Source organism: Amblyomma americanum, chromosome 11 (assembly GCF_052857255.1).
Source record: "Amblyomma americanum isolate KBUSLIRL-KWMA chromosome 11, ASM5285725v1, whole genome shotgun sequence".
NCBI classification, from domain to species: Eukaryota; Metazoa; Arthropoda; class Arachnida; order Ixodida; family Ixodidae; genus Amblyomma; species Amblyomma americanum.
In genome coordinates, this window is record NC_135507.1 from 8,258,723 (window position 1) to 8,284,065 (window position 25,343).

A 25,343-nucleotide genomic window follows, 5' to 3' on the forward strand; every position below is an offset into this window, starting at 1 on the left:
GATGGCATACTTTCGAGCAACTAACTCAGATTCACAGTTTAAACAATCTGTGGTACCACTCTGACTTGGTAGGATACCAGATTTCCTGACTTTCACGCGGCATCCGCAGTTTTCTCTTCGAAACGGCGCGGCGCCACTTTGCGTTCTACGGCAGTGTGGGACCCAACATGTCCGCGCCGAGAGCGCTGTCCTCCCCCTGAAAGCAGAGCTGGTGATTCATGCACCGAAGCCGCTACGGTGATGCTGCGCCATCTAGTGTGTACTTCAGGAACTAGTTTCTTTTTCGACGTAGACTGCAATTTTTATCGTCATGCGCGAGCTTTTGAAATGCCCTTGAAGCGGAGGCTACGGCGTAGGGCGCTGCCAGCGCCGTGACGGTGCTCGCTCGCAAAAACCACACTGCACGCCATTCTACTGCATCGGGAGCAGATATTTTCGATGCATCTGATGACGGGATTTTGGTTCGGACGCTGAAAAGGCGCAAAGGGAGCAAGGAACGTTGACCTGTTAGTTTACAGAACATTTTTTCTTCTCGTGTTATAAGCACATCTTCGTAAATATACTTCATTCTTCACGGAAGGTTCTTTTAGGACAAATCAAAAGTTCACATTACTGTATATTTATACCTAAAGGCAGTGCTCCAAGAAGTTTTTATGTAGCTGGTTTTGATGTATTGCATGATATTGTAACTAGGGCAATTTATCGTTAGAAATAAAAACCTGTAAGAAATACCCATTTTTCTCATTGTACCTACAGAGGTCAGTTCGGCAATATTAATTGAACTACAAAGGCGGCAGTTACATTAGCCAAAAAAAGTGCTCAAACCAGTTGACACCAGCGGGCACAGAAGTGGTGAAAGGAAACAAACACACGGCAGGGGTGCAAATGTGTATGCTTTTATTTTTTGCAATTTAGGTCCCGTTGTTGACGCCAGAGGTCAGTGCATAGAGGAAGTCGCCGGCGCCTTTGGGACAGCACAACGAATTTGCCTTGCGAGCATATGGAACTGGTAGGCGTCTGGCACGACGCCTTCACGCCGGGGTCGGAGCTGAGCTGGGAAGACGTCCACTGAACCGAGTGCCTTGTGCGGTGACCAAGAGCGTGCACGTTCGAGTGATGTGTCGAGTACGGCACAGCCGAAGTTCCCGCATCTGCGAAGACAAAAGCGGAGCTGTAGCAAAAAGACTCGGGGGTCTGGAATTCTGGTCCTTACTCGGGAGGCGTCCGACAAACAGCAGTGCGCAGGCTGGGGAATATCGTGCCTCACTCGTGGCTGAGACGCCTGGCCCACTCATGTCAGCCTGGAACACAGCTTGCAGAGTCTTCCGTGCTGACTGCGTGAAGCACTGGAAAGCCCGAGTCAGCGCGTACCTGTGGAGATGAAAGGGGAACCTGCGCGTAAGTATAGTGCACACACCCTGGAAGCGTCCAATGTATACGAACCGGGCAGCTGCAGGGCTAGTGACGGGAGGAATAGCCTCGCGCAGAGCACCATGAGGCAGGGAACTTGGAAAGACTGGCACCGTGAGCAGCTGTGACAACGGGTCTGGTTCCAGCTCGAAACGCCACACCAAGGTGCCTCCTGCGCGTATGCACGCGCGGGAGAAGCGGACCGCGCTCATCTGAAAAGAGAAGAAAAAAAAGGTGACTTGCAAAGAAACGCCAACTGGGAAGTGGGGTACTCACCTAGCAGCCATGGCGCCATAGTATCTGAAGCGCAGAGACGGATGATGCCCAAGCTGGAGCTGTGAAATACGACAATGAAAGCTTTCCACTGACCTTGGCTGCAGCGGAAACACGACGTGCCGCAGACCGCAGGCAGCGTCCGTTCTTCGGAGTTGCTGGACGAGGGTGGCGAGAATTTCCGAGCACCGTATGCAGCCACAAACCACATGTCGCTCAAGAGCACTTGCGCGCCCGGGCATTCCTTGACACGACATAGTGGCCGAGACGCAACGGCGTTCGGAACGGGTGTCTCTTCCATGACGCAAACGGCAGCGGGCTCTACCGCATCCCTGTCTAGTGTCAGCTAAGCCTACATCTACTGCACGCCGCAAATCCTACAGCCCGCCGCGCTTCCGTCACCGAAGAAAACCCGACGGCGACGGTCCATGAAACCTGTACGCGATGCGTGTTAGTGACACGCTGTTTTCCAATGCTTATGGGAGACAATTTTGTACGTTGGCGCGTAGCCAAGAGCCGGTTTCATGGACACAGGTCGCCCTCGCCGCGAGGCTACAGCCCCGCTCCTACCTTGGATGCCGAAGGCCTGGCTCGGAGATAATTCTCTCGGCGCTTGTCGGTCGGTCATGGGCACGACTTTTAGGCGCCTCCGGGGAATGGCGAAGACTCGAGCACCACCACCACCACCAACAACGAGAAAAACAGCGTAGAAGACAAAACGACAGCCTCCGACGAGAGCTGACGCGTTTCTAACCCGAAACTGCCCGCCGTTGCGCGCCCTCTAGCGACGCTGGTAGAAGCTTCTCTAAGGTAATGTCTGTCGCTCGGGGAACAGCGGCGATAAGTGACCAAGCTTTTTCTACGCAGCCCACGAGGGCATTAAATTAAATCTTGCAGATAGCTCAAAAGTGCTTCGTTCCGACGGTCTTCGAGCGGTTCCACACGTGCGGACCCAAAGCCGTGACGACGCATTTCGCTGCCGCATCTTTTTGCGCGGACAGTGCTCGCCGCTTTTCCCATGACGATACGCGTTTTCTTCATCCTTGGACGGCGCAGAGGTGATGGCTTGCGATGAAGTGATATCAAGATCTTGTTTCAGACACGCGTGCGTCTCGTCTGGCATGCCGTCTGGCACGCCTGCAGGCAGTTGCTTAGACCACGTTTTCGTCGCTCTTGTCTGCGATCCTAAAAATGGCCGGCGGGTTAAAGCTTCGGGGTATTTTTTTCTCGCATCACTTCGTGTTAAAAGGACACTAAAGGGAAATGTAGAACCAAAAAAGACGGATAGATTATTTTTCGGAGACTCTATATACCGACATTTTTTTCCCACAAGGAACGGTGGCTGCGTTGCTGAGAATTAAAACCGCAAATGAAAGCCCCGAACCCTTCCGAATTCAAAGCGCCAACGAAAAATTAACTGCGGTGACGTCACTTTAACGATGTCTTCGTATTGGAGCTCTCCAACCTAAAGCCTCTCCATGAAGCTCACGCTACCTCTATTTATTCTGTTTAATGATGTTCTCGCTCACTCTCTCGTCGCCACTGTAGAAACACTGAAATGGCGGCGCCACGTGTTGTACCCCGCTTTTACGCAATTTTCTGATTTATAAAAGCGTTGTTTACGACAAAAATGACATATCTGCTATCAGGTAATGCTGACGTATAAGTTTAGCCTGACCCATTATTTCCCTTTAGTGCCCCCCTAAAATCGCTGCGAAACACTGCTTGAACAGATGCCGGCTATACTTCGGATGGATTATTTATGTCACATAGTTGCTGACTCGAAAACATTCACAGGAATCGATGCATAGGAAAGGGATTATTCAATGAAGAAATTTCAAAATACAAGCAAACAACATGCTGCCCTCAAATCGATTATCGCGCGGCTCCTATTCCAATTACACTCTCCCAATTACGACACAGGCCGGGACCAATCAAAACAGCCTATCTGAGCACGTCGCGGAAGTTTGCATATCATGGTTGCTTAAACTCTGTAACTCCTTCTTGCCAGTGCGGGTAATAATAATAGTAATTTTTTTGGGGGGGGAAAGGAAATTGCGCAGTATCTGTCTCATATATCATTGGACACCTGAACCGCGCCATAAGGGAAGGGGGAAAGGAGGGAGTGAAAGAAGAAAGGAAGAAAGAGGTGCCGTAGTGGAGGGCTCCGGGATAATTTCGACCACCTGGGGATCTTTAACGTGCACTGACATCGCACAGCACACGGGCGCCTTAGCGTTTTTCCTCCATAAAAACGCAGCCGCCGCGGTCGGGTTCGAACCCGGGAACTAGCGCCGTTTTAATATTTACGACAACCACGTGCACGCCCAGCTGGCCCAGCGATGCTTCATCGTTACGTCGACGGCGCTGAAGGAAACGCTGATCAGTGACGTTCCCTACAGATCCGAACGCGATCCGAACTGGAGCAGAACTCGACCGCGAGATGCTGCGACGGATTGACGGCCTGCACAAGATACTAGATACATTTAGCATAGCGGGTACCGCTACTGCTTACTACTGCTTACCGCCTACCATCGCCCCCGCTAGGAACGCGCTGATGGGTCACGGCGAATTAGGCTCGCGCACTGTTGATGGGAACGTGGCGCCATCTGGCGCCGTCTCACGGCTACCCTCCACAAGCTGTCGACGCGCACTGCTAAATGTGAAACGAGTGGATTTTTTTCCTTCGCACCCTTCATGTGGATCAAAACTAACGCTTGCAGAGTGCAATGGTTCAATCGGATCGATTCCGCCAAGCCGTTCTCATATACCTAGAGAGTAGTCATAAGTTTTGTGTGCTAGGTCGTAGGATGTGTACAGAAAGGCGCGAAGTCCTTCGATGAAAAAAGAAGCCAAAGCCTCTGGTGGTGCATTATTGTTATGCTTGCTTTACAGCGCTTTTATCTAAGGCAAGCGAGTGGATTTTGTTAATTATAAGACGCAACAACTTGTAAAACGTATCTCTATTTTTTTAACACAATTTACAGTACATTTACTGTTTGTCCAAACATCAAGCTCCCGCCCAGTGATGTCATATTCTCAGCTAAAACCGCAAGCATAAGGTGACACCATGAATTTATTTTCGCGAGCTAATTCAAATATTAAAAACCGGAGTATACGCGGTACTACTGATGCTAATGGCATCTCTATAACTCATTCTGTGCAACCAACAGGCAAAACAACGCAGTGAGTATGTGTTTCGGGGCCCCTTTAAGAGCCTAATTCGCCGCCGCGGATTGAGTGAAAAACGTTGCGCCGCTCTTTCAGCCCGTATACAAAGTTCTTCGTCGACTAGGTGAACTTGACTATGAAGTAGAACCTAAGGAAATGACTGCATCTCAGTGACGTCGCGTACGACCACAAGTTGTCCATGTCCAACTAAAGCCGTATTATGTGCGCTAAAGGACGCTGTATTTCCATTTTCGGGGTTTATTATGCACTGACCGTTCTATTTCTTTCTTTTCACCGCATTTGTTTTAAGGCATTGAGTTGATGCTTCTTCGAGAGGAGTACTGCCGCGGATCTGTGTACTGGTTTGGTTGTTTGCTCATTAATCTTCAAAGATGCCGGCGCGCGGCTTTATCTCTTTGTTTGCAAGGCTCGTCCAGATTTATCTATATATATTGATTGCATCCGGGCAGAGTCTGTTCTACGTTCTTCCACAATATTGTGGTAACTTTGCACAACGTATCTCGAAAGTTCGCTATCAGCATAAAATTGGGCACGGCCGAGAGCGGAGGGCGTTCTGTTCGACGACCGCCTAGCACGCTTTTTGCTACGCCGCCGCCGAGTGATTCAGTCCATTGTGGGCGCCAGTCAGCCCAAGTAAAGGGTTCTGTTTAGACGCCATTTTCTCTGTTTTTCCGCTCTCCGGATTGCAGTGACCGCTACGTGACAATATGGGCATTATGAATTCCGCTACAGGAATGGACCACGTCGCGGATGCTGGACCCTCCTTTTTGAACATACACATCGCGCTATATATATCATGTTGTGCGGCGTCAGTGCGGGCTGTTTTTCGAACAGTCGTCGAAAAAACTGCTGCGTGCCCCAATCGAACTTACTGCCAGTTATTCGAAAATTATTCGAAAACTTGAGAATGAACTCCACTCGTTTCGATTAATTTTGAACATTCATTAGTTCATTCGTTCTCCGAGTCGAATACAAGAATGTTCGAATCGATATTCGAAAATTTTGATTAATCCCACATTCCTAGAGTTGACATATTGGCGTGGACACTGTGGGCCATCACAGCGGGAAGCTAGGGATTAGACCATCCGCCTCGTATGCGAGATGGGCTGGGTGGAAGGATTGTCGGCGATCTGCCCATGGGTGAGAGAGGGATTTGTACCGATGGCTGCACACAAGTGCACCCACCGGAGGGTGCTCCTTCCGGGCACAGGAAGTGCTGGGGTGTGGGGGGTGGGGGGAGGGCTGTGCCTACGGTGCAGCAGACGCAACACTTTTGTTTATTTTTTTGTATTATTAATGCTTAATATCTCTACAGCCTCACAGGAAATGCCATATTGTGAAATTGTAAAGAATACGCAGCATGAGACAATACAAAGCCCAATAGCAAACCAAACTAAAAGAGCACAAGAATTCACAACAAAAACAGCGAAATCGTTTTCGTGGGGCACAAATACGGACACTTGTGTTGGAATATCAAATCACTCGAAAGAAATGTTTGCCGCTTATTAGAAGCGCATAACCACTGAAAACATACGAGAATGCGGAGCTAGGCCTTGACACACTTAACATATTGTTGTATGATGACAAAAGCAAGCTGGACAGGGAGGTGGCGAATGGTTTGAAAGCAAGCTGCTCTTGGTATGCACCCCACACGCCATACTCTGTTGTAGTACATATGGTTCAAACCGAACCTGCAAGTGTGAACTGCGACAGAGTGCCGTAGGTATGGGCTCCGCATTGACTCCGACCACCTCGGGCTCAGGTTGCCGCCATCGACATGCGGAGAATGGGGAAGCGGCGATGGAGACAAACTTGCCGAACTTGAGGCCGATTCACACTGGCGAGTCGCGGAGGTCACACGACTGGTTTAGATCAATTCGTTACGCTGCCTCCGCTTTCCCAGTGCTTCGGAAGGCGCAACTAGACAGAAATCGGTGGCGCGGCGAGATCAACGAGCGCAACATGCGCCGCCCCACTTCGCAATCCCCGCCAGCAGAATTACTGTAGCTAACAGCCGCCCCTTATTAAAAACATCTCGGAACTTTGGAGATAACGCGCATGAAGAGTCTCCCGTCTAGAGGACGTACGCCAACCAACCGCACCCATGCGGCGAGCAGAAAGTAACAACACCCTGTGGATGCGACAAAAAACACAGTACAAAAAGTACACGTAAACATCATGGCAATAGGATAAGAGTATCAAAATGTGGTCAAAAGCTAGAAGTGCAGTGACGTGGAGAGCGTGCAGGAATATTTAACTGCCCTCAATTTAATTACCTAAAGATCGCTACAAAAGCAGCCAATTAGTATCGCAACTGGAACAACACTCACGCTTATAGAATTAAAGCAGCATGGAAAATAGCTACAAGCGATGCCGTGCAATGGTTAGAAAATGTAACAAATGCGTTATCTTTCCTCAACTCCAGGAATATGGTGACCAACTGCGGCTTGAAAACGGTTTATTCGCATCTTAATTCAGCTAGCTAAACGAGGCCACTACGTCCTTTCGCCAGGGAAAGAGATATGGTCCCTGAAGTTAAAGGCGTATCGACACTTAATTTTTGCTGGCGTGCTTTCTTCTTTCAAACGGCGCTAAACGTTGGTATACACAGGGTACCCCGTGGTATTCGCCTACGACCACTAAATAATTTTGATTTGAATTTCTTCGACGCAGTTTCCGTTTCATCAACCAAACGATGGCTGTAACCTGTGGTTGATATTTAGGTCATGTGAGGCACGAAAAACGGCAAAATAAACGCTGATACTTAAATTTATCTCACTAGAGCACTTAAACAGGCCTGCTTCAATAGCTGGAATTACAACAAACGACGTATCAGCTGTTATATTCCCATTTTTTGGGGCTTCACGTCACCTAAACATCAACTTCACGTCACAGCCATCGGTCGGTTGATGAAACCGAACCAGAATGAAATAAGAAATTCAATCATATGGTATTTGGCGGTCGCAGGCGAAAACCATGAGGTGATCCAGGTATTCTAATGTAATTTGAATACATAGATTATTTCAAAGAGGAAAACGCGCAATAAAATCGGGTGTCTATAGAAGCAGTGGTCTAAAGAATGAAGGGGGAGCCGCAAAAGTTCACGGATGAGCTGCTAGTGTTTGGCACGTCGAGGTTATGTCACGGGGCGGCCTCTGCTTTCGCCGAGCTGTCCTCTCCGCCGCTAACGTTACGGTCGTCGCCCGAAGTAAGGAACTCGCAGCTTCTGTCGGCTCTAAGTTCCACGGCGTTGAACCTGGCGCCGGCCCTGATCAGAATGTTCAGCGTGAACACGTCCACGCGGATGTCCTGGACGAAGACCTTCTCACGGCACACAGAGAGCACCAGGACGGCTCCAGAGTGGCCTCGTTGCAGCCGAGGTAGGAGTACACGTCAAAGCACTGGGCGTGGCCGCATCGTACTCCACGGCAGGGGATGTTGATCATCCTTTGCGCCAGCGAGCAGTCTAGTGACACCTGGACGCCACAGGAGGTATACGTGGCAAAAACATCGCCTAATCCGTCGGTCGGCTTCGGAAAGCGCACAGCCAGAATTAATTGAAGATATCGCGCATAACGAGAGGCTGAAAATTTCTACGCATCGGTGCAAGAACTGAAGTAGAGCATGCACCGTCGAGGCATAGGTGCAGGTAATACGATAGGCGTGAAAAGAAAAACTCCCAGCCTTTCTGAGTTGTCTAAAACTTCAGGGCCGTCTACTAGTGTGGCTGGTGACGGAAATGAAGAGAGTCGTTTTTCTCCAGTTGTCGTTTCTTTAAAAGCGATACGGAAAGGAGGAATAATAAACCACTACTGGGGAAAAAAGCCGCCTTTCGTTCGCGTAACGCAGCCACGGCATGTTTGCTTATACTGACGCAATAAAGATAGGTTTGGCGCAAGGATATTCGTAGTGAGCTGGCGCAAAGAAATAGAAAGAGGGGAGAGGTTATAATGCCTTCGTGGCATTAATATAAAACCAATAATAAACTGGACAAAACGTGCGACGAGAGCTTCACGTACTCGCTTACCCGCACGTGTGCCTAAACACCACGGCTGCATGCCTTATTGGGAAACGTCACTTTGATCAGGTTGTGAAGAAGCCGCTCGGAAAATTTTGATGTGGCCCGGCCAGTTTTAAAACTAGCTTTTCAGCTTTCTTGGACTGCGTCATCAGCGCAAGTGCTTCTAGTCTGGTGGACAAAAAATACGACTTCTGACGGCGTGGTGAAAGCGGGCGACCAAAAAATTGGCAATCGCAGGTCAAACGAGGCGGCTGGACCAACGCGTGCGAAACGCTTGCTTTCCTGAACAATCTCTTCTAGCGAACAATCTCTTCTAGCGAACAATCTCTTCTAGGTATAATGCAAAACTTAACTTTGCATCCTCATAATTATTGAAATTAGCAACCGTAATAGGCACCTTCTGACACTGATTTCATCGCGAACCAGAAGCCCTTAATAGCTGTCTGGCGAATATGAAACTGCAACTCGAAATAAATTATCATTTTTGGAAAAGTAATTGAAAATGTTGAGTATCCGTGTCCAGAGATGGCACTGGAGTATGCTACGCACGTTGTAAGGTTGATATTATGAAAGAACACTGCCCGAAAGCAAGGAGAATGAAGAGAACCAACAAACATGAGCGCGCCAACATGAAAGCGCCGTCTCTCTTGGCAGATTAGGTACGAAAGATGGCATACTTTCGAGCAACTATCTCAGATTCACTGTTTAAACAATCTGTGGTACCACTCTGACTTGGTAGGATACCAGATTTCCTGACTTTCGCGCGGCATCCGCAGTGTTCTCTTCGAAACGGCGCGGCGCCACTTTGCGTTCTACGGCAGAGTGGGACCCAACATGTCCGCGCCGAGAGCGCTGTAATCCCCCTGAAAGCAGAGCTGGTGATTCAAGCACCGGAGCCGCTACGGTGAGGCTGCGCCATCTAGTGTGTTCTTCAGAAACTAGTTTCGTTTTCGGCGTAGACTGCAATTTTTATCGTCAGGCGCGAGCTTTTGAAATGCCCTTGAAGCGGAGGCTACGGCGTAGGGCGCTGCCAGCGCCGTGACGGTGCTCGCTCGCAAAAACCACACTGCACGCCATTCTACTGCATCGGGAGCAGATATTTTCGATGCATCGAATAGTAGGGCCTCTGATGACGGGATTTTGGTTCGGACACTGAAAAGGCGCAAAGGGAGCAAGGAACGTTGACCTGTTAGTTTACATAATATTTTTTCTTCTCGTGTTATAAGCACATCTTCGTAAATATACTTCATTCTTCACGGAAGGTCCTTTTAGGACAAATCAAAAGTTCACATTACTGTATATTTATACCTAAATGCAGTGCTAGCAAGAAGTTTTTATGTAGCTGGTTTTGATGTATTGCATGATAATGTAACTAGCCCAATTTATCGTTAGAAATAAAAACCTGTAAGAAATACCCATTTTTCTCATTGTACCTACAGAGGTCAGTTCGGCAATATTGAACTACAAAGGCGGCAGTTTCATCAGCCAAAAAAGTGCTCAAACCAGTTGACACCAGTGGGCACAGAAGTGGTGGAAGGAAACACACGGCAAGGGTTCAAATCTGTATGCTTTTATTTTTTGCAATTTAGGTCCCGTTGTTGACGCCAGAGGTCAGTGCATAGAGGAAGTCGCCGGCGCCTTTGGGACAGCACAACGAATTTGCCTTGCGAGCATATGGAACTGGTAGGCGTCTGGCACGACGCCTTCACGCCGGGGTCGGAGCTGAGCTGGGAAGACGTCCACTGAACCGAGTGCCTTGTGCGGTGACCAAGAGCGTGCACGTTCGAGTGATGTGTCGAGTACGGCACAGCCGAAGTTCCCGCATCTGCGAAGACAAAAGCGGAGCTGTAGCAAAAAGACTCGGGGGTCTGGAATTCTGGTCCTTACTCGGGAGGCGTCCGACAAACAGCAGTGCGCAGGCTGGGGAATATCGTGCCTCACTCGTGGCTGAGACGCCTGGCCCACTCATGTCAGCCTGGAACACAGCTTGCAGAGTCTTCCGTGCTGACTGCGTGAAGCACTGGAAAGCCCGAGTCAGCGCGTACCTGTGGAGATGAAAGGGGAACCTGCGCGTAAGTATAGTGCACACACCCTGGAAGCGTCCAATGTATACGAACCGGGCAGCTGCAGGGCTAGTGACGGGAGGAATAGCCTCGCGCAGAGCACCATGAGGCAGGGAACTTGGAAAGACTGGCACCGTGAGCAGCTGTGACAACGGGTCTGGTTCCAGCTCGAAACGCCACACCAAGGTGCCTCCTGCGCGTATGCACGCGCGGGAGAAGCGGACCGCGCTCATCTGAAAAGAGAAGAAAAAAAAGGTGACTTGCAAAGAAACGCCAACTGGGAAGTGGGGTACTCACCTAGCAGCCATGGCGCCATAGTATCTGAAGCGCAGAGACGGATGATGCCCAAGCTGGAGCTGTGAAATACGACAATGAAAGCTTTCCACTGACCTTGGCTGCAGCGGAAACACGACGTGCCGCAGACCGCAGGCAGCGTCCGTTCTTCGGAGTTGCTGGACGAGGGTGGCGAGAATTTCCGAGCACCGTATGCAGCCACAAACCACATGTCGCTCAAGAGCACTTGCGCGCCCGGGCATTCCTTGACACGACATAGTGGCCGAGACGCAACGGCGTTCGGAACGGGTGTCTCTTCCATGACGCAAACGGCAGCGGGCTCTACCGCATCCCTGTCTAGTGTCAGCTAAGCCTACATCTACTGCACGCCGCAAATCCTACAGCCCGCCGCGCTTCCGTCACCGAAGAAAACCCGACGGCGACGGTCCATGAAACCTGTACGCGATGCGTGTTAGTGACACGCTGTTTTCCAATGCTTATGGGAGACAATTTTGTACGTTGGCGCGTAGCCAAGAGCCGGTTTCATGGACACAGGTCGCCCTCGCCGCGAGGCTACAGCCCCGCTCCTACCTTGGATGCCGAAGGCCTGGCTCGGAGATAATTCTCTCGGCGCTTGTCGGTCGGTCATGGGCACGACTTTTAGGCGCCTCCGGGGAATGGCGAAGACTCGAGCACCACCACCACCACCAACAACGAGAAAAACAGCGTAGAAGACAAAACGACAGCCTCCGACGAGAGCTGACGCGTTTCTAACCCGAAACTGCGCGCCGTTGCGCGCCCTCTAGCGACGCTGGTAGAAGCTTCTCTAAGGTAATGTCTGTCGCTCGGGGAACAGCGGCGATAAGTGACCAAGCTTTTTCTACGCAGCCCACGAGGGCCTTAAATTAAATCTTGCAGATAGCTCAAAAGTGCTTCGTTCCGACGGTCTTCGAGCGGTTCCACACGTGCGGACCCAAAGCCGTGACGACGCATTTCGCTGCCGCATCTTTTTGCGCGGACAGTGCTCGCCGCTTTTCCCATGACGATACGCGTTTTCTTCATCCTTGGACGGCGCAGAGGTGATGGCTTGCGATGAAGTGATATCAAGATCTTGTTTCAGACACGCGTGCGTCTCGTCTGGCATGCCGTCTGGCACGCCTGCAGGCAGTTGCTTAGACCACGTTTTCGTCGCTCTTGTCTGCGATCCTAAAAATGGCCGGCGGGTTAAAGCTTCGGGGTATTTTTTTCTCGCATCACTTCGTGTTAAAAGGACACTAAAGGGAAATGTAGAACCAAAAAAGACGGATAGATTATTTTTCGGAGACTCTATATACCGACATTTTTTTCCCACAAGGAACGGTGGCTGCGTTGCTGAGAATTAAAACCGCAAATGAAAGCCCCGAACCCTTCCGAATTCAAAGCGCCAACGAAAAATTAACCGCGGTGACGTCACTTTAACGATGTCTTCGTATTGGAGCTCTCCAACCTAAAGCCTCTCCATGAAGCTCACGCTACGTCTATTTATTCTGTTTAGTGATGTTCTCGCTCACTCTCTCGTTGCCACTGTAGAAACACTGAAATGGCGGCGCCACGTGTTGTACCCCGCTTTTACGCAATTTTCTGATTTATAAAAGCGTTGTTTACGACAAAAATGACATATCTGCTATCAGGCAATGATGACGTATAAGTTTAGCCTGACCCATTATTTCCCTTTAGTGCCCCCTTAAAATCGCTGCGAAAGACTGTTTGAAGGGATGCCGGCTATACTTCGGATGGATTATTTATGTCACACAGTTGCTGACTCAAAAACATTAACAGGAATCGATGCATAGGAAAGAGGTTATTCAATGAAGAAATTTCAAAATACAAGCAAACAACATGCTGCCCTCAAATCGATTATCGCGCGGCTCCTATTCCAATTACACTCTCCCAGTTACGACACAGGCCGGGACCAATCAAAACAGCCTATCTCATCACGTCGCGGAAGTTTGCATATCATGGTTGCTTAAACGCTGTAACTCCTTCTTGCCAGTGCGGGTAGCGCCGTTTTAATATTTACAACAACCACGTGCCCGCCCAGCTGACCCAGCGATGCTTCATCGTTACGTCGACGGCGCAGAAGGTAACTCTGATCAGTGACGTTCCCTGACTGTTAGATCCGAACGCGATCCGAACTGCTGAAAACATAGGAGAACGTGGAGCTAGGCCGAGGCACACTTAACATGTTGTATGATGACAAAAGCAAGCTGGACACGGAGGTGGCGAATGGTTTGAAAACAAGCTGCTCTTGGTATGCACCCCACCCGCCATACTTTGTTATAGTACATATGGTTCAAACCGAACCTGCAAGTGTGAACTGCGACAGAGTGCCGTAGGTATGGGCTCCGCATTGACTTCGACCACCTCGGGCTCAGGTTGCCGCCATCGACATGCGGAGAATGGGGAAGCGGCGATGGAGACAAACTTGCCGAACTTAAGGCCGATTCACACTGGCGAGTCGCGGAGGTCACACGACTGGTTTAGATCAATTCGTTACGCTGCCTCCGCTTTCCCAGTGCTTCGGAAGGCGCAACTAGACAGAAATCGGTGGCGCGGCGAGATCAACGAGCGCAACATGCGCCGCCCCACTTCGCAATCCCCGCCAGCAGAATTACTGTAGCTAACTGCCGCCCCTTATTAAAAACATCTCGGAACTTTGGAGATAACGCGCATGAAGAGTCTACCGTCTAGAGCACGTACGCCAACTAACCGCCCCCCATGCGGCGATCAGAAAGTAACAACACCCGAAGGATGCGACAAAAAAACACAGTACAAAAAGTACACGTAAACATCATGGAAATAGGATCAGAGTATCAAAAATGTGGTCAAAAGCTAGAAGTGCAGTGACGTGGAGAGCGTGCAGGAATATTTAACTGCCCTCAATTTAATTACCTAAAGATCGCTACAAAAGCAGCCTATTAGTATCGCAACTGGAACAACACTCACGCTTATAGAATTAAAGCAGCATGGAAAATAGCTACAAGCGATGCTGTGCAATGGTTAGAAAATGTAACAAATGCGTTATCTTTTCCTCAGCTACAGCAATATGGTGACCAACTGTGGTTTGCAAACGGTTTATTCGCATCTTAATTCAGCTAGCTAAACGAGGCCACTACGTCCTTTCGCCAGGGGAAGAGATGGTCCCTGAAGTTAAAGGCGTATCGACACTTAATTTTTGCTGGCGTGCTTTCTTCTTTCAAACGGCGCTAAACGTTGGTATACACAGGGTACCCCGTGGTATTCGCCTACGACCACTAAATAATTTTGATTTGAATTTCTTCGACGCAGTTTCCGTTTCATCAACCAAACGATGGCTGTAACCTGTGGTTGATATTTAGGTCATGTGAGGCACGAAAAACGGCAAAATAAACGCTGATACTTAAATTTATCTCACTAGAGCACTTAAACAGGCCTGCTTCAATAGCTGGAATTACAACAAACGACGTATCAGCTGTTATATTCCCATTTTTTGGGGCTTCACGTCACCTAAACATCAACTTCACGTCACAGCCATCGGTCGGTTGATGAAACCGAACCAGAATGAAATAAGAAATTCAATCATATGGTATTTGGCGGTCGCAGGCGAAAACCATGAGGTGATCCAGGTGTTCTAATGTAATTTGAATACATGGATTGTTTCAAAGAAGAAAACGCGCAATAAAATCGGGTGTCTATAGTGCTTTAACAAGCAGTGGTCTAAAGAATGAAGGGGGAGCCGCAAAGTTCACGGATGAGCTGCTAGTGTTTGGCACGTCGAGGTTATGTCACGGGGCGGCCTCTGCTTTCGCCGAGCTGTCTTCTCCGCCGCTAACGTTACGGTCGTCGCCCGAAGTAGGGAACTCGCAGCTTCCGTCGGCTCTAATTTCCACGGCGTTGAACCGGGCGCCGGCCCTGATCAGAATGTCCAGCGTGAACAAGTCCACGCGGATGTCCTGGACGAAGACCTTCTCACGGCACACAGGGCAGCGCCAGGACGGCTCCAGAGTGGCCTCGTTGCAGCCGAGGTAGGAGTACACGTCAAAGCACTGGGCGTGGCTGCATCGTACTCCACGGCAGGGGATGTTCATCGTCCTTTGCGCCAGCGGGCAGTCTAGTGACACCTGCACGCCACAATAGGCACAGATGGGCAAAAACATCGCCTAATCCGTCGGTCGGCTTCGGAAAGCACACAGCGAGAATTAGGTGAAGAAATCGCGCATAACGGGAGGCTGAAAATTTCTACGGGTCGGCGCAAGAACTGAAGTAGAGCATGCACCGTCGAGGCAGAGGTGCAGGTAATACGATAGGCGTGAGAATAAAAACTCCTATGCTTTCTGAGTTGTCTAAAACTTCACGGCCCGCTACCGGAGATAAAGCAGCATGCGCTCTTCTATTCTGCGTCTAGCTGATCCCTAACCTACAAAGACATTTTTTGGCTACTAATGGGCATCGAAAAGTTTTACTTTGGCTCTAGTGGCTCACACTCACCTTTAAGACCTTTGTCTCGACCTGGTCGCTCCCTAATTGGGCTCGGATTAGAGTCCAGGTGTCTTTCTGCGTGAACTCAAACGGCGCACCACGGCCGATTATGGAGAATAGCTCCCATTCGGGCATCTTCATTACTTCGTCGACGTGCACTGTGACGTCCGCCGGGATGCCTTCGAGGCATAAGTCGTAGTCATCAGCGGGGAGTCGGTAGAGGAGCTGTGTTATGTTGACCACTGTGAGCGGTAGGCCGCGATAGGCCCTGCCGTTGACTCTGACGGTGGCCGTGCGACCACTGATAGCCGAGCTCTGCGACATCAGCGTAAAGTGTACGAGCACCAGCGTCCGATGGGAGCGGCTCTCCGGGGTCGTTGAGAAGTGTCCGGAGTAAGAGACCACGCCAGGGCAGTGGGTAGCGGTGACGGAATTCAGCCGGAACTCGTTTACCGACGAGTAGAATGGCTGCCTCGGTAGCATGATGCCAGCGGCGACGAAACACGGGGACGGCCCTCTGTCGGTTACCTGAAAGGAAAGACGCGATGTCGGGAGTATCGCACATTGTCACAAGGATACTAACCGGCCAATTGAGGTGTATAGATAGTTTTCACGTGACATTACGTGCGCCATCTTTGAGTGTACGCAGGAATCGGTCGGCGATACGAGGATTAGGGGAACGCCCAGGCTTTCGCCGTGCTTTCTGGACCCAGAGATGACGCCGCTATGACATCGACACAAACTATGTATACTCTTCGTCAGTGAGTACGCGGAGGGTCCATATGAAATGCTGTCCAAAAACTGCAAGCATATGAGCGAGATCAATCAGTGCAAAGAGCTGGAAAAGGCCCAGCATCTTGTGCTGTAAGCTCGGCTTGCTCCGCCTATTCACAGTGAATCGCAAGAAAATTACTCTATCATCACTAGTATATACGGGAGGGTGCGTGCGTTCTCAGATATTGTGAACATAATCAGTGGCGAGAAACCTGCAACAAGCACAGGCATCGCCTATGCGCGCTTTCGAAGGTTGCTCGCTGTTCCACAAGCTGCATAGTCGCGAAATGTGCCCGACGGTGGCCATGGGACAAACCTAAAAATAGCCGAAATCAAAAGACCTTACCCGACAGGAAATTACGCGGAGGGAACTTGAAGGCGAAGAAAAAAGAAAAACGAAGAACTAAATCACCAGTCAGCATGCATGCTAGCGACGTAACGCGTGTACGCTTCGTAATGGCTGTCGCCAGTCTAGCGCATCAAAGGGCGCGAGTGTTGAGATCCAAGGGCATTTGGAGCGGTGGCTGTTGAGGCTCAATAATGGTTCGGGTTTAGGAGTGTAAGTGGCTCATCTCAAAACTGCGGCCACCAACGCAAGACGCACAGTCGATAGGCACTGTTGCCGCAAGCTTTCGTCTTTTACTTGTAGCAGGATGGCATACTGAGGTAGCAGGTGCCGATGGGAGGTCGATTCACAAGATGGAAATTGGCCACGGACCATGCCTCACGTGACTTATTACTGCCTTGGACGTCCATGACGTCTCGGGTCCGTGCATGGGCGGTGTAAGAAAAAAGACCGCGTGCATATGTAACCCCACTGTCGCCACTGACCCGGCATTTAACTGCCTTCGCAGGGGGCTATAAGCGAATTAAGCTCCAACTTGATGGACACATCCTAGGCGTACAGGCGGAGCGCCACGCGCACGGGCGTACGCTGGACCCCGTCTGCGCATGCGCGAGGCGCGACGCGCGAGCTGGCGCGAGCGGGGCGCAGATATCTGTACAGCCCCAACTCGATGCACACATCCTAGGCGTACGGCGCAGCGCCTACGCGTCCAGCGCCGCGCCGCGCCGGGCGTCGAAAAAAAGCATCCACCTCCATGATCCCTGTGCTGGCGCGTTCCCCCTCTCGAGCCGACCGAAGGAATTTGAAGCGTGAAGAAAGGGATTTGGGGGGCGCTGAAAGGACAACTTTTCAAGCAGGGGGAATTGATTAAACAGACATTACCGGGACTAATATACGCGGACGATATAGTGATAATGGCTGACCACAAGGAAGACCTGCAGAAGTTGTTAGACATATGCAGTACAGAGGAAGATAGATTAGGTTTCAAGTTTAGTAAGGAAAAATCTGCAGTCATGATATTTAATGATGAGGGCGGCGAGCATAGAATACAGGAGTTCATGCTAGAAGTAGTGGATGAGTACAAATATCTTGGGGCGTGGATAAATAACGGTGCTGAGTATCTGACAGAGCATGAAAAATATGTAACGAATAAAGCTAGCAGGAATGCAGCTGTCAGGAAAAATAGGGCACTGTGGAATTACAATAAATATGAAGTGATAAGAGGGATCTGGAAAGGAGTGATCGTTCCTAGCCTGACTTTCGGTAATGCGGTCCTGTGCATGAGACCAGATGTTCAAGCAAGGTTAGAAATCAAACAACGCGGCGTAGGGAGGCTAGCTTTGGGAGCACATGGCAATACGCCAAATCAGGGGGTACAGGTTGATATGGGATGGGCGTCGTTCGAGAGCAGATAAGCTAGCAGTCAGATAGCATTTGAGAAGCGATTGAGAAAAATGAGGGAAAAGCAGTGGGCTAGGAAAGTTTTTAGATACCTGTACATAAGGAATGTTGACACGAAATGAAGAAAACGAAATAGAAAATTGACAAGCAAATATCTGGAACGCAGTAGGGGGCCAATCAGCAATTATCAGTTAAGAAAAAGGTTAAAGAAACAGAGAGAGCTCTGTGGAAAACAGGGATGCTGACGAAATCGGCACTGGGAACATACAGGATATTTAAGCAGGAAATTGCCAAAGAAAGTATCTATGATAACTGTAGGGGAAGCTCTTTGTTGTTTCGGGCCAGGACGGGAGTTTTGCTAAGACATATAGAGTCAGGTACCACGAGATAGACACGTTGTGCGTTGCGTGCGGAGAGGAGGAGGAAACGGCTGAACACTTGATACTCTCCTGTAAAGGGCTTCACCCTACAGTGGAAAGCAGCGGGGCTGATTTATTCAATGGGGTTTAAGGACAGTGAAGGGAAAGTAGAATTTAAGCGGGTAGAAGTAACCATGCGAAGGTTATCCGACATGGCTAAAATCAAGACAAGAGTAAAATTTCATAAGTCATGTCTAGGTGGCTTGAGCCGCCACCCGATTTAAAGGGTTCAGCCGTATCCATCCATCCATCCATTCAAACCGCGAAGAAAAGTTCCAGGAACCTGGGAGAGGTTCAAGCCATAAAGAAAGAGTCCCCGAGAGCCCCGCCGTCCTCCTATTGTTGTAAACCGGATCCCGCTTCCGACGCGCGCGCTCAGGCGCGGATATCTGACATGGACAGATATCTGCCCCTGCTCGCTAAGGCGCCCGTGTGCTGTGCGATGTCAGTGCACGTTAAAGATCCCCAGGTGGTCGAAATTATTCCGGAGCCCTCCACTACGGCACCTCTCTCTTCCTTTCTTCTTTCACTCCCTCCTTTACCCTTCCCTTACGGCGCGGTTCAGGTGTCCAACGATATATGAGACAGATACTGCGCCATTTCCTTTCCCCCCAAAACCAAAAAATTATTTTTATTATTATCGCGCCTGCGCGCGCGTCGCCCTTTGCGCATGCGCAGACAGGATACAGCGTACGCCCGTGCGTGTAGGTGCTCCGCGGTACGCGTAGGATGTGTCGATCGAGTTGGGGCTTACTACATGTCAGATATGTGTGCCTGCGCACGAGCGCTTTGGCGCGCGTCCGAAGCAGGGTTCGGTTTACTACAATCGGAGAACGGCGGTGCTCTAGGGGACTTTTATTTTCGTGGCTTGGAGCTCTTTCTGGTCCCCCCCACCCCCCCCCCCCCCCCCCCCGCCCCCCACTTCGCGGTTTAAGTTGTCCTTCCAGTGCCCCCCAAACTCCTTTTCTTCACGCCTTGGAATTCTTTCTGTCGGCTCGAGAGGGGGAACGAGCCAGCACCAGGAGCATGGATGTGCATGCCCCTTTTCGACGCCCATCGCGGCGCGGCACTGGGCGCTGGGCGCTCCACACACACGCGATGAAGTGTTCATGGAGTTGCCGCTTCGCATAGCTAGCAGCCAGCCAGCTGACTGTGGTGGGACAGGCGCGAAGCGCACGCAGCGGAAGTGGAGTGGCATGTGACTTCTGGTCCATGGGCCATCTATTCGTCGAGTGCATCCACCTTTAAAGATTGCAAAGTTCGCGATTGCCCTGGCATTGGAATGGTCCACGTCCACGAAGACCCCCCAATGGACAACGTGTACAATGGACAACTTGCAAAATTGCACGAAAGCTGACTTACAGCAAGATGTTTTCGAACCAAAAGCCCTCGTTCACATACCGCGTTTTCACTTCCTGCTCCCCAACAGAAAGGGTTAGCCCAAGGGGACACGAGTCAGTCGCACGCCATAGTACTCTTTTTCGAAAAGGCGAGGGGTACTGCCCCTTAATCTCTGTAAACCTGAAGCTCCGATGGGCACCGCCCGCTTCAGAGATAGTGTAAAAGGAATTCCTCTATAGGTTACAATGATACATTCCCTTGACGAGTACCTGCCTCGGCCGGCTCATCGCATTCGCACCCCTGCTCTATTGTATCCTTTGTAGAAGGCGCCCGATGTTCTACAAGGTGTCAGTTGCAGGAAAGCTGACTCACAGGAAGGTATCTTCCAACAAACAATTCTCGTTCATAGACAGCATTTTCACTTCCTGCTCTGCTGACTGAAGGGATTTGCGCGAGGGGAGATGAGTCAGTCGCCATGCACTGTATGTGTTCTTTTTCGAAAAGGTGAGGGGGAGGGCTGCCCTCTAATCTGCGTGAACCTGAAGACCCAAAGGTCACCGCCAGCTTTCGAGGTAGTGTAAACAAGCGCTTGTGTCTCGTCTTCGTTCTGGTCTTGTGGTTTGCATCGTTTTGGCGCTAGTTTTTCTCTAATTCAAGTATGCACCAACTAGCCCAAAAAGAGGTGTTAATGTAGAGCGTAAAGGGCTGCTGTCGAAAAGTTACAATGATGCATTCCCTTGGGGAGTTCGTGCGTTTGCACCCCTGTTCTACTGTGTCGTTTCACTGTTCGCGCAACACCTGAATACCAACGCTGCAGTGCAGAGTAGGGACTCGGGAGTGCCAGGGCCGCGCACGTGGCGTTGAAAGACGGTTCGCCCGTGAGCACTTTAGAGAAAATTATGGACGATGTGAAGGCCATATGAACTGCACGGAACACGCTGAAGTATACAGGGACAGGGACAAGTAACTACATAATTAGTGGCTATTTATTTTTAAAACAACAATAATAAAGGATAGGGGTAGGGGTAATATACACTGTACAAATACAAAATACCTAAAATCTTGTTTTTTGTCTGCGTATATGTGTGTGCCGACGTAGTAGGATGTGCGTTAACGTGATTAGGGTGCCTCGATGCAGCGCTGCATCCGTCGGGAACAAAAATGAATCAACGCAACGCCACTCTCTGCACCAGACGTCCTTGCGTGCACTGAGCTCTGATGCCGGCGTAAGGAAGCTGGCTTTGCCGGAAGGAAGCGAAAAAAAAAAGCTTTTGTTTCAATCTTCACCCCTTTGGACGCTCACGGCTCTAGTGCTTGACAGAGAAATGATGCCCAACCTACGTAATGCACTTTTTTTTTTAAATATCCAAGTCCTGGTCACGGACGCTTTAGGCGATAAGCGCAGACTAACAAAGTGACGAAAAAAAGAAAACAAACAGTCGTCGAACTTAGAACTCTATTTTATCTGCCTCACTTATTTCACCCCAACATGCATTTTTTGTTTATAGCTGAGATGCGTGACATTTTTAATTTTATCTCACTTTCTTGATTCAGCGAAGTGCAAAATTACAAAGATAATCCTTTAGTATATGCAGTATTAAGCCTTGTGCCAGTTTAAATGAAAAATTTGAGAATAGCTTGTCTGGCCGGCACGAATGTCTTGCACCGTAGTGTGCTTGTGGCAGTTCCGTGCGAATACATGGTCAGGGAAGCGAATAAACAAACGCTGCCTCGAGCCCGGAGACTTCAGTAAATATCTGCCGAACAACACACACCCCTCTTTTCAGACGGCGTCCATGAAATATACGCCTTGTGTTGAAGAACAGAGGGAGAACAAGCTCCTAAGGGAGAAACAGTTTTGCAAAGAACACGGGGATTGCACTTGCGAGGCATCAGTAAAGGAAAACACGGGCCATTCGGTGCCAAAATGTACCACGTACCTGAAATTGAAACCTTGAAGTCGCCGGACTGGCTTCACATGCGGGGACAGACGAATATTTCCAGTGCTGTCAGCCGAGGAAATGACCTTCGGTTCACTGCCGGCTGCTTTTCAGCTTCGTGAACAAAGCCACAGGGAGAACGTGAACGATGAAAAAAAAAGAGAGATTCGATAAACGAGACTGCCTTTGCAGATGTAAGGATAATGACTGGCGGGAGGTTATAAGGAGAGGAAAGCCGCGATAACTCTGGCGATAACTCAGATCGGACACCAGCGGTCAACGTCAACATTTGGCCGCAAATATCTCTGCTGCGTCTCCGACGGCCTCTATGGAACCTTTCCTGACCAGCAAGTTGCAACTCCCTTCCACCCACAAAGAGAGTCCCTTCCACGAATCCAACGTAGAGGAGGCAGAGCCACGCCTGGCTAAAGTGTCCCTGTTGGAGGGAACGGACAATGGAGATAACAGTAGCCGCAAGTATCATGAATGCGACAGAGTTGTCGAATGCAGTCCCCTTTTGGACAGAAGGAGCAGATTTCGAGAAGGAAAGGCGCGTGACTCGTCCTCTGCCAACACCCTCTAGAGAGCTCACACGTTTTTGCACTTTCCCTCAAAAATTTGGCTGACCCCCCTCCTATCCGCGAAAATTTTAGTACCCAGCAACTAGCTCGAAAGCCCCCGAACTTTTGCCAGAAAGAAGAAAAAAAATGGGCATGAAAGAAAAAAAAAGTTTACCAAGAAAATGTATGTTGAGTTGGGTGTAGGCTGTGGATTCCAGAATTGTCCTCTTCAAAAGGCAACACCTGTCAATATATTTTTTTTTCTCCTGCACAGGTGGGTTCCGCGATGGTGTGGCATGCCAGCCTGGCAGGGCAAGGGAGCTTGCAGGCTGCCATATTCGCTTCGCGAAGAGCGTATTTTTTTTTCAGTCACATTTTCTTAGGCGTACTTACCCGTGCGAACATTTCGAACCTACTTGTTTTCGAGAAGTGTACAGTCAGTGTCAAAAGTCTCTGGACCACGTGCTACTCAAACGAAGCCGATAGCTCTGCTAGGGTGGCTAGAGCTCTGCTACGGATTTCCCAGCTGCCGGCTAATAGTAGAGTTATCGGCTTCGTTCGAGTAACACGTGGTCTAGAGACTTTTGACCTCGATTGCACATGTTCGCAGCGGAATTTGAACGAAAACACTAAACAACAACGCAAGGCCAGAGCTTCCAAACCGCCCGCCCCCACGCCCGCCACCCGGGAGTATCGTCGATGCGTGGCGCCCCCAGCGGCCGCAATTGCAAACTGCGGCGTCCCACACTTCGCATTGTCCACTCCGCGCAGCGGCCGTGCAGCAGCTAACTAAATCAGCTTTTTAATGTTCGACAATAACAAACAACCCAAAGGCACCGAAATTCTTGAGCTAATGGCTACCTTCTTCGTGGGTAACAATGAAAGAGTAAACCGTCGTCTACTTTTTCTCGCAGGGGAATTCAGTGTGGTGGTTACTTCACACTATTTGACTGTAGCAGGTGCCCAGATCCATGATCAGTCGCTGAATTTACGGCGCGTCATCGACAGAATAGGGCGGGCATCTTGAGAAGAAAAAAAAAACTGCGTGCTCGATTCATTTGCCACGAACTCGATACGCAGTGAAGCGTAAGCGACGAATTAGCCATGTGCGGAAGTCCTCGTCAGGTTCTCCACAAAGGTTATTTCCCAACCAAAAGTGCTCGAACTGAGACCACAACCTCTCATTCCTTGTGGGAACAGAAGCTCCGGGCAGTCTACTCTTCCACCCTGCTCCGGAGGCGCTTTGCTGATGCAGTGGCTAGGCAGGAAAACGAAGGAGAGCGGCCTTCGTAGCCTTGCTGCGGGCGCGGAGGTTCGTGAGGAGGAGGGCTCTCTGGCCACGGGAACAAAGGCCTATTACCCTCCATTTCCTACCTAGCCTCTTCTTCGGAGCCTCTTCTGCAGTGCTACGCTTCGAAGGTTGACGGCGACCCCGTTTTCTATATTTTACCTTTGTACCCTTTCGACAGCTCTCTCCGAGCCGTCCTGAAGTCAGTTGGAGACATTCCTGAGTTTAATCGGAAGACCAGAAGGAGCAACTTGACTTTTCGTCTCCATAATGGATGCAAGTGTGTCGCCTGGGAAGTATACCTTTTTCGTTGGAAAACAAGCCTTGTGGGGAAGCTGATTTAGGTTTTCGCAAATGGTCCTCAGCTGTAAGGTGACTTGCCTTACAGCTGAGGATCATTTGTGAAAACAGGAAGGTGTTTTTCAACCGTGAACCCTCGTTCACAGACTGCTTTTCACTAGCGTGAGGAGAGATGAGACAGCCGCCCTGCAGCCGCCACGCGGCGTATGACAGCGGGCGTCCGATTTTCCGCCGACTTTGGGACACGCGTATTGCTTTCCGCCCCCTTCAGTCGTTCCACGAAGGTGGCGGATGAGCAGCGCGTGTATCATACAAATTTATAATGAACTGCACATCCCCAACCAAAAATTTCAACTTTAACCCGGAGATGTGCATTTCATTACAAGTCTTCAAACCCAACCAGACAGGAAAATCTTTCAAAATGTTTAGTTTTCAATCATACAAATTGCGCCGCCCCACTTAACGCACGAGTGAACCTGAGCTGCAACGCTTACGGTGGAGAGTCGAACCCCTATCCTTCCACCTACCACCCAATGACGCAGCTTACCATTGTCTGGTGCTGTAGACGGGTGTATTATGAACATATATTTTTGCAGCGACAGCTGTACGGCGAGAGTCCTCTGGCGCACACAGCGTCTAGATGTCATGGCTGAAACCTGAAGAGGCGGGCGGCCGGCTCCCCTGATTTCTCCAAAAGGAAAAATTGGAGGGCACACTTAATCTCCGCCCTAAAGGTATGAGGCGTTAGCGTAATGAGTTAATTTCCATATACGCATACTTAGCCATTCTCGACTTATTATGCTGCACGAAACGCTGCATCGTATGGCACCATTCAGAACATTCTGCGGCAAACGGTTGACATCATACGATTATTTTTACGCAGTCTCCGGTTGTTTCCGAAACGCGGTGCCGACTACTCCGACGGCTTTTGGAACGACCGAGATGTATACGCTGTCGTGTAAAAAAAAAAAAAAACTCCAGCTCCTCTTTTTTTTTCCCTTGTCTGCTATCTGTATTAGGTTAGACAGAGAGGCAGACGACATCTGAAGGAGGACGTTCCAAAATCTTGAGCCGATTGCAGAGGATATATTTGATAGGCGCGTATATGAGAGTAATTCCCTGGATTCATGAAGTTCCTGTGCTTTCATTTCTTGTCTCCAAAGAAACTTCTGAAATTCTAAGGCCCTTTATCCGCAGCGAGATTCCGTCACAGTAGCCGCTATATATATATATATATATATATAT

General features: G+C 49.9%; 3 protein-coding genes across 3 annotated transcripts; all 3 read right to left on the reverse strand.

Moving 5' to 3' along the window:
* Positions 1-880: 880 nt before the first annotated feature.
* Positions 881-2,466, reverse strand: LOC144109480 (uncharacterized). Its single transcript, XM_077642304.1, has 4 exons — positions 1,687-2,466; positions 1,444-1,622; positions 1,214-1,371; positions 881-1,151 (listed from the first exon to the last, which is right to left on the reverse strand). Exons 2-4 carry the CDS (start codon positions 1,620-1,622, stop codon positions 898-900), a joined length of 591 nt encoding a protein of 196 aa, XP_077498430.1. The 5' UTR covers positions 1,687-2,466; the 3' UTR covers positions 881-897.
* Positions 2,467-10,460: 7,994 nt separating this feature from the next.
* Positions 10,461-11,990, reverse strand: LOC144109516 (uncharacterized). Its single transcript, XM_077642339.1, has 4 exons — positions 11,257-11,990; positions 11,014-11,192; positions 10,784-10,941; positions 10,461-10,721 (listed from the first exon to the last, which is right to left on the reverse strand). The coding sequence occupies exons 2-4, from the start codon at positions 11,190-11,192 to the stop codon at positions 10,468-10,470; spliced, it is 591 nt and encodes a 196-aa protein (XP_077498465.1). The 5' UTR covers positions 11,257-11,990; the 3' UTR covers positions 10,461-10,467.
* Positions 11,991-15,035: 3,045 nt separating this feature from the next.
* On the reverse strand, positions 15,036-16,242 carry LOC144110895 (uncharacterized). Its single transcript, XM_077643964.1, has 2 exons — positions 15,739-16,242; positions 15,036-15,371 (listed from the first exon to the last, which is right to left on the reverse strand). Exons 1-2 carry the CDS (start codon positions 16,210-16,212, stop codon positions 15,036-15,038), a joined length of 810 nt encoding a protein of 269 aa, XP_077500090.1. The 5' UTR covers positions 16,213-16,242.
* Between the last annotated feature and the right edge of the window lie 9,101 nt (positions 16,243-25,343).

Coding starts and splice junctions, on each gene's coding strand:
- LOC144109480 (XM_077642304.1), bottom strand. CDS start 1,622: ATGAGCGCGGTCCGCTTCTCCCGCGCGTGCATACGCGCAGGAGGCACC. Junction 1,372..1,443: donor ACTAGCCCTGCAGCTGCCCG/GTTCGTATACAT, acceptor TCATCTCCACAG/GTACGCGCTGACTCGGGCTT. Junction 1,152..1,213: donor GTTTGTCGGACGCCTCCCGA/GTAAGGACCAGA, acceptor TTGTCTTCGCAG/ATGCGGGAACTTCGGCTGTG.
- LOC144109516 (XM_077642339.1), bottom strand. CDS start 11,192: ATGAGCGCGGTCCGCTTCTCCCGCGCGTGCATACGCGCAGGAGGCACC. Junction 10,942..11,013: donor ACTAGCCCTGCAGCTGCCCG/GTTCGTATACAT, acceptor TCATCTCCACAG/GTACGCGCTGACTCGGGCTT. Junction 10,722..10,783: donor GTTTGTCGGACGCCTCCCGA/GTAAGGACCAGA, acceptor TTGTCTTCGCAG/ATGCGGGAACTTCGGCTGTG.
- LOC144110895 (XM_077643964.1), bottom strand. CDS start 16,212: ATGCTACCGAGGCAGCCATTCTACTCGTCGGTAAACGAGTTCCGGCTG. Junction 15,372..15,738: donor TCGAGACAAAGGTCTTAAAG/GTGAGTGTGAGC, acceptor TGTGGCGTGCAG/GTGTCACTAGACTGCCCGCT.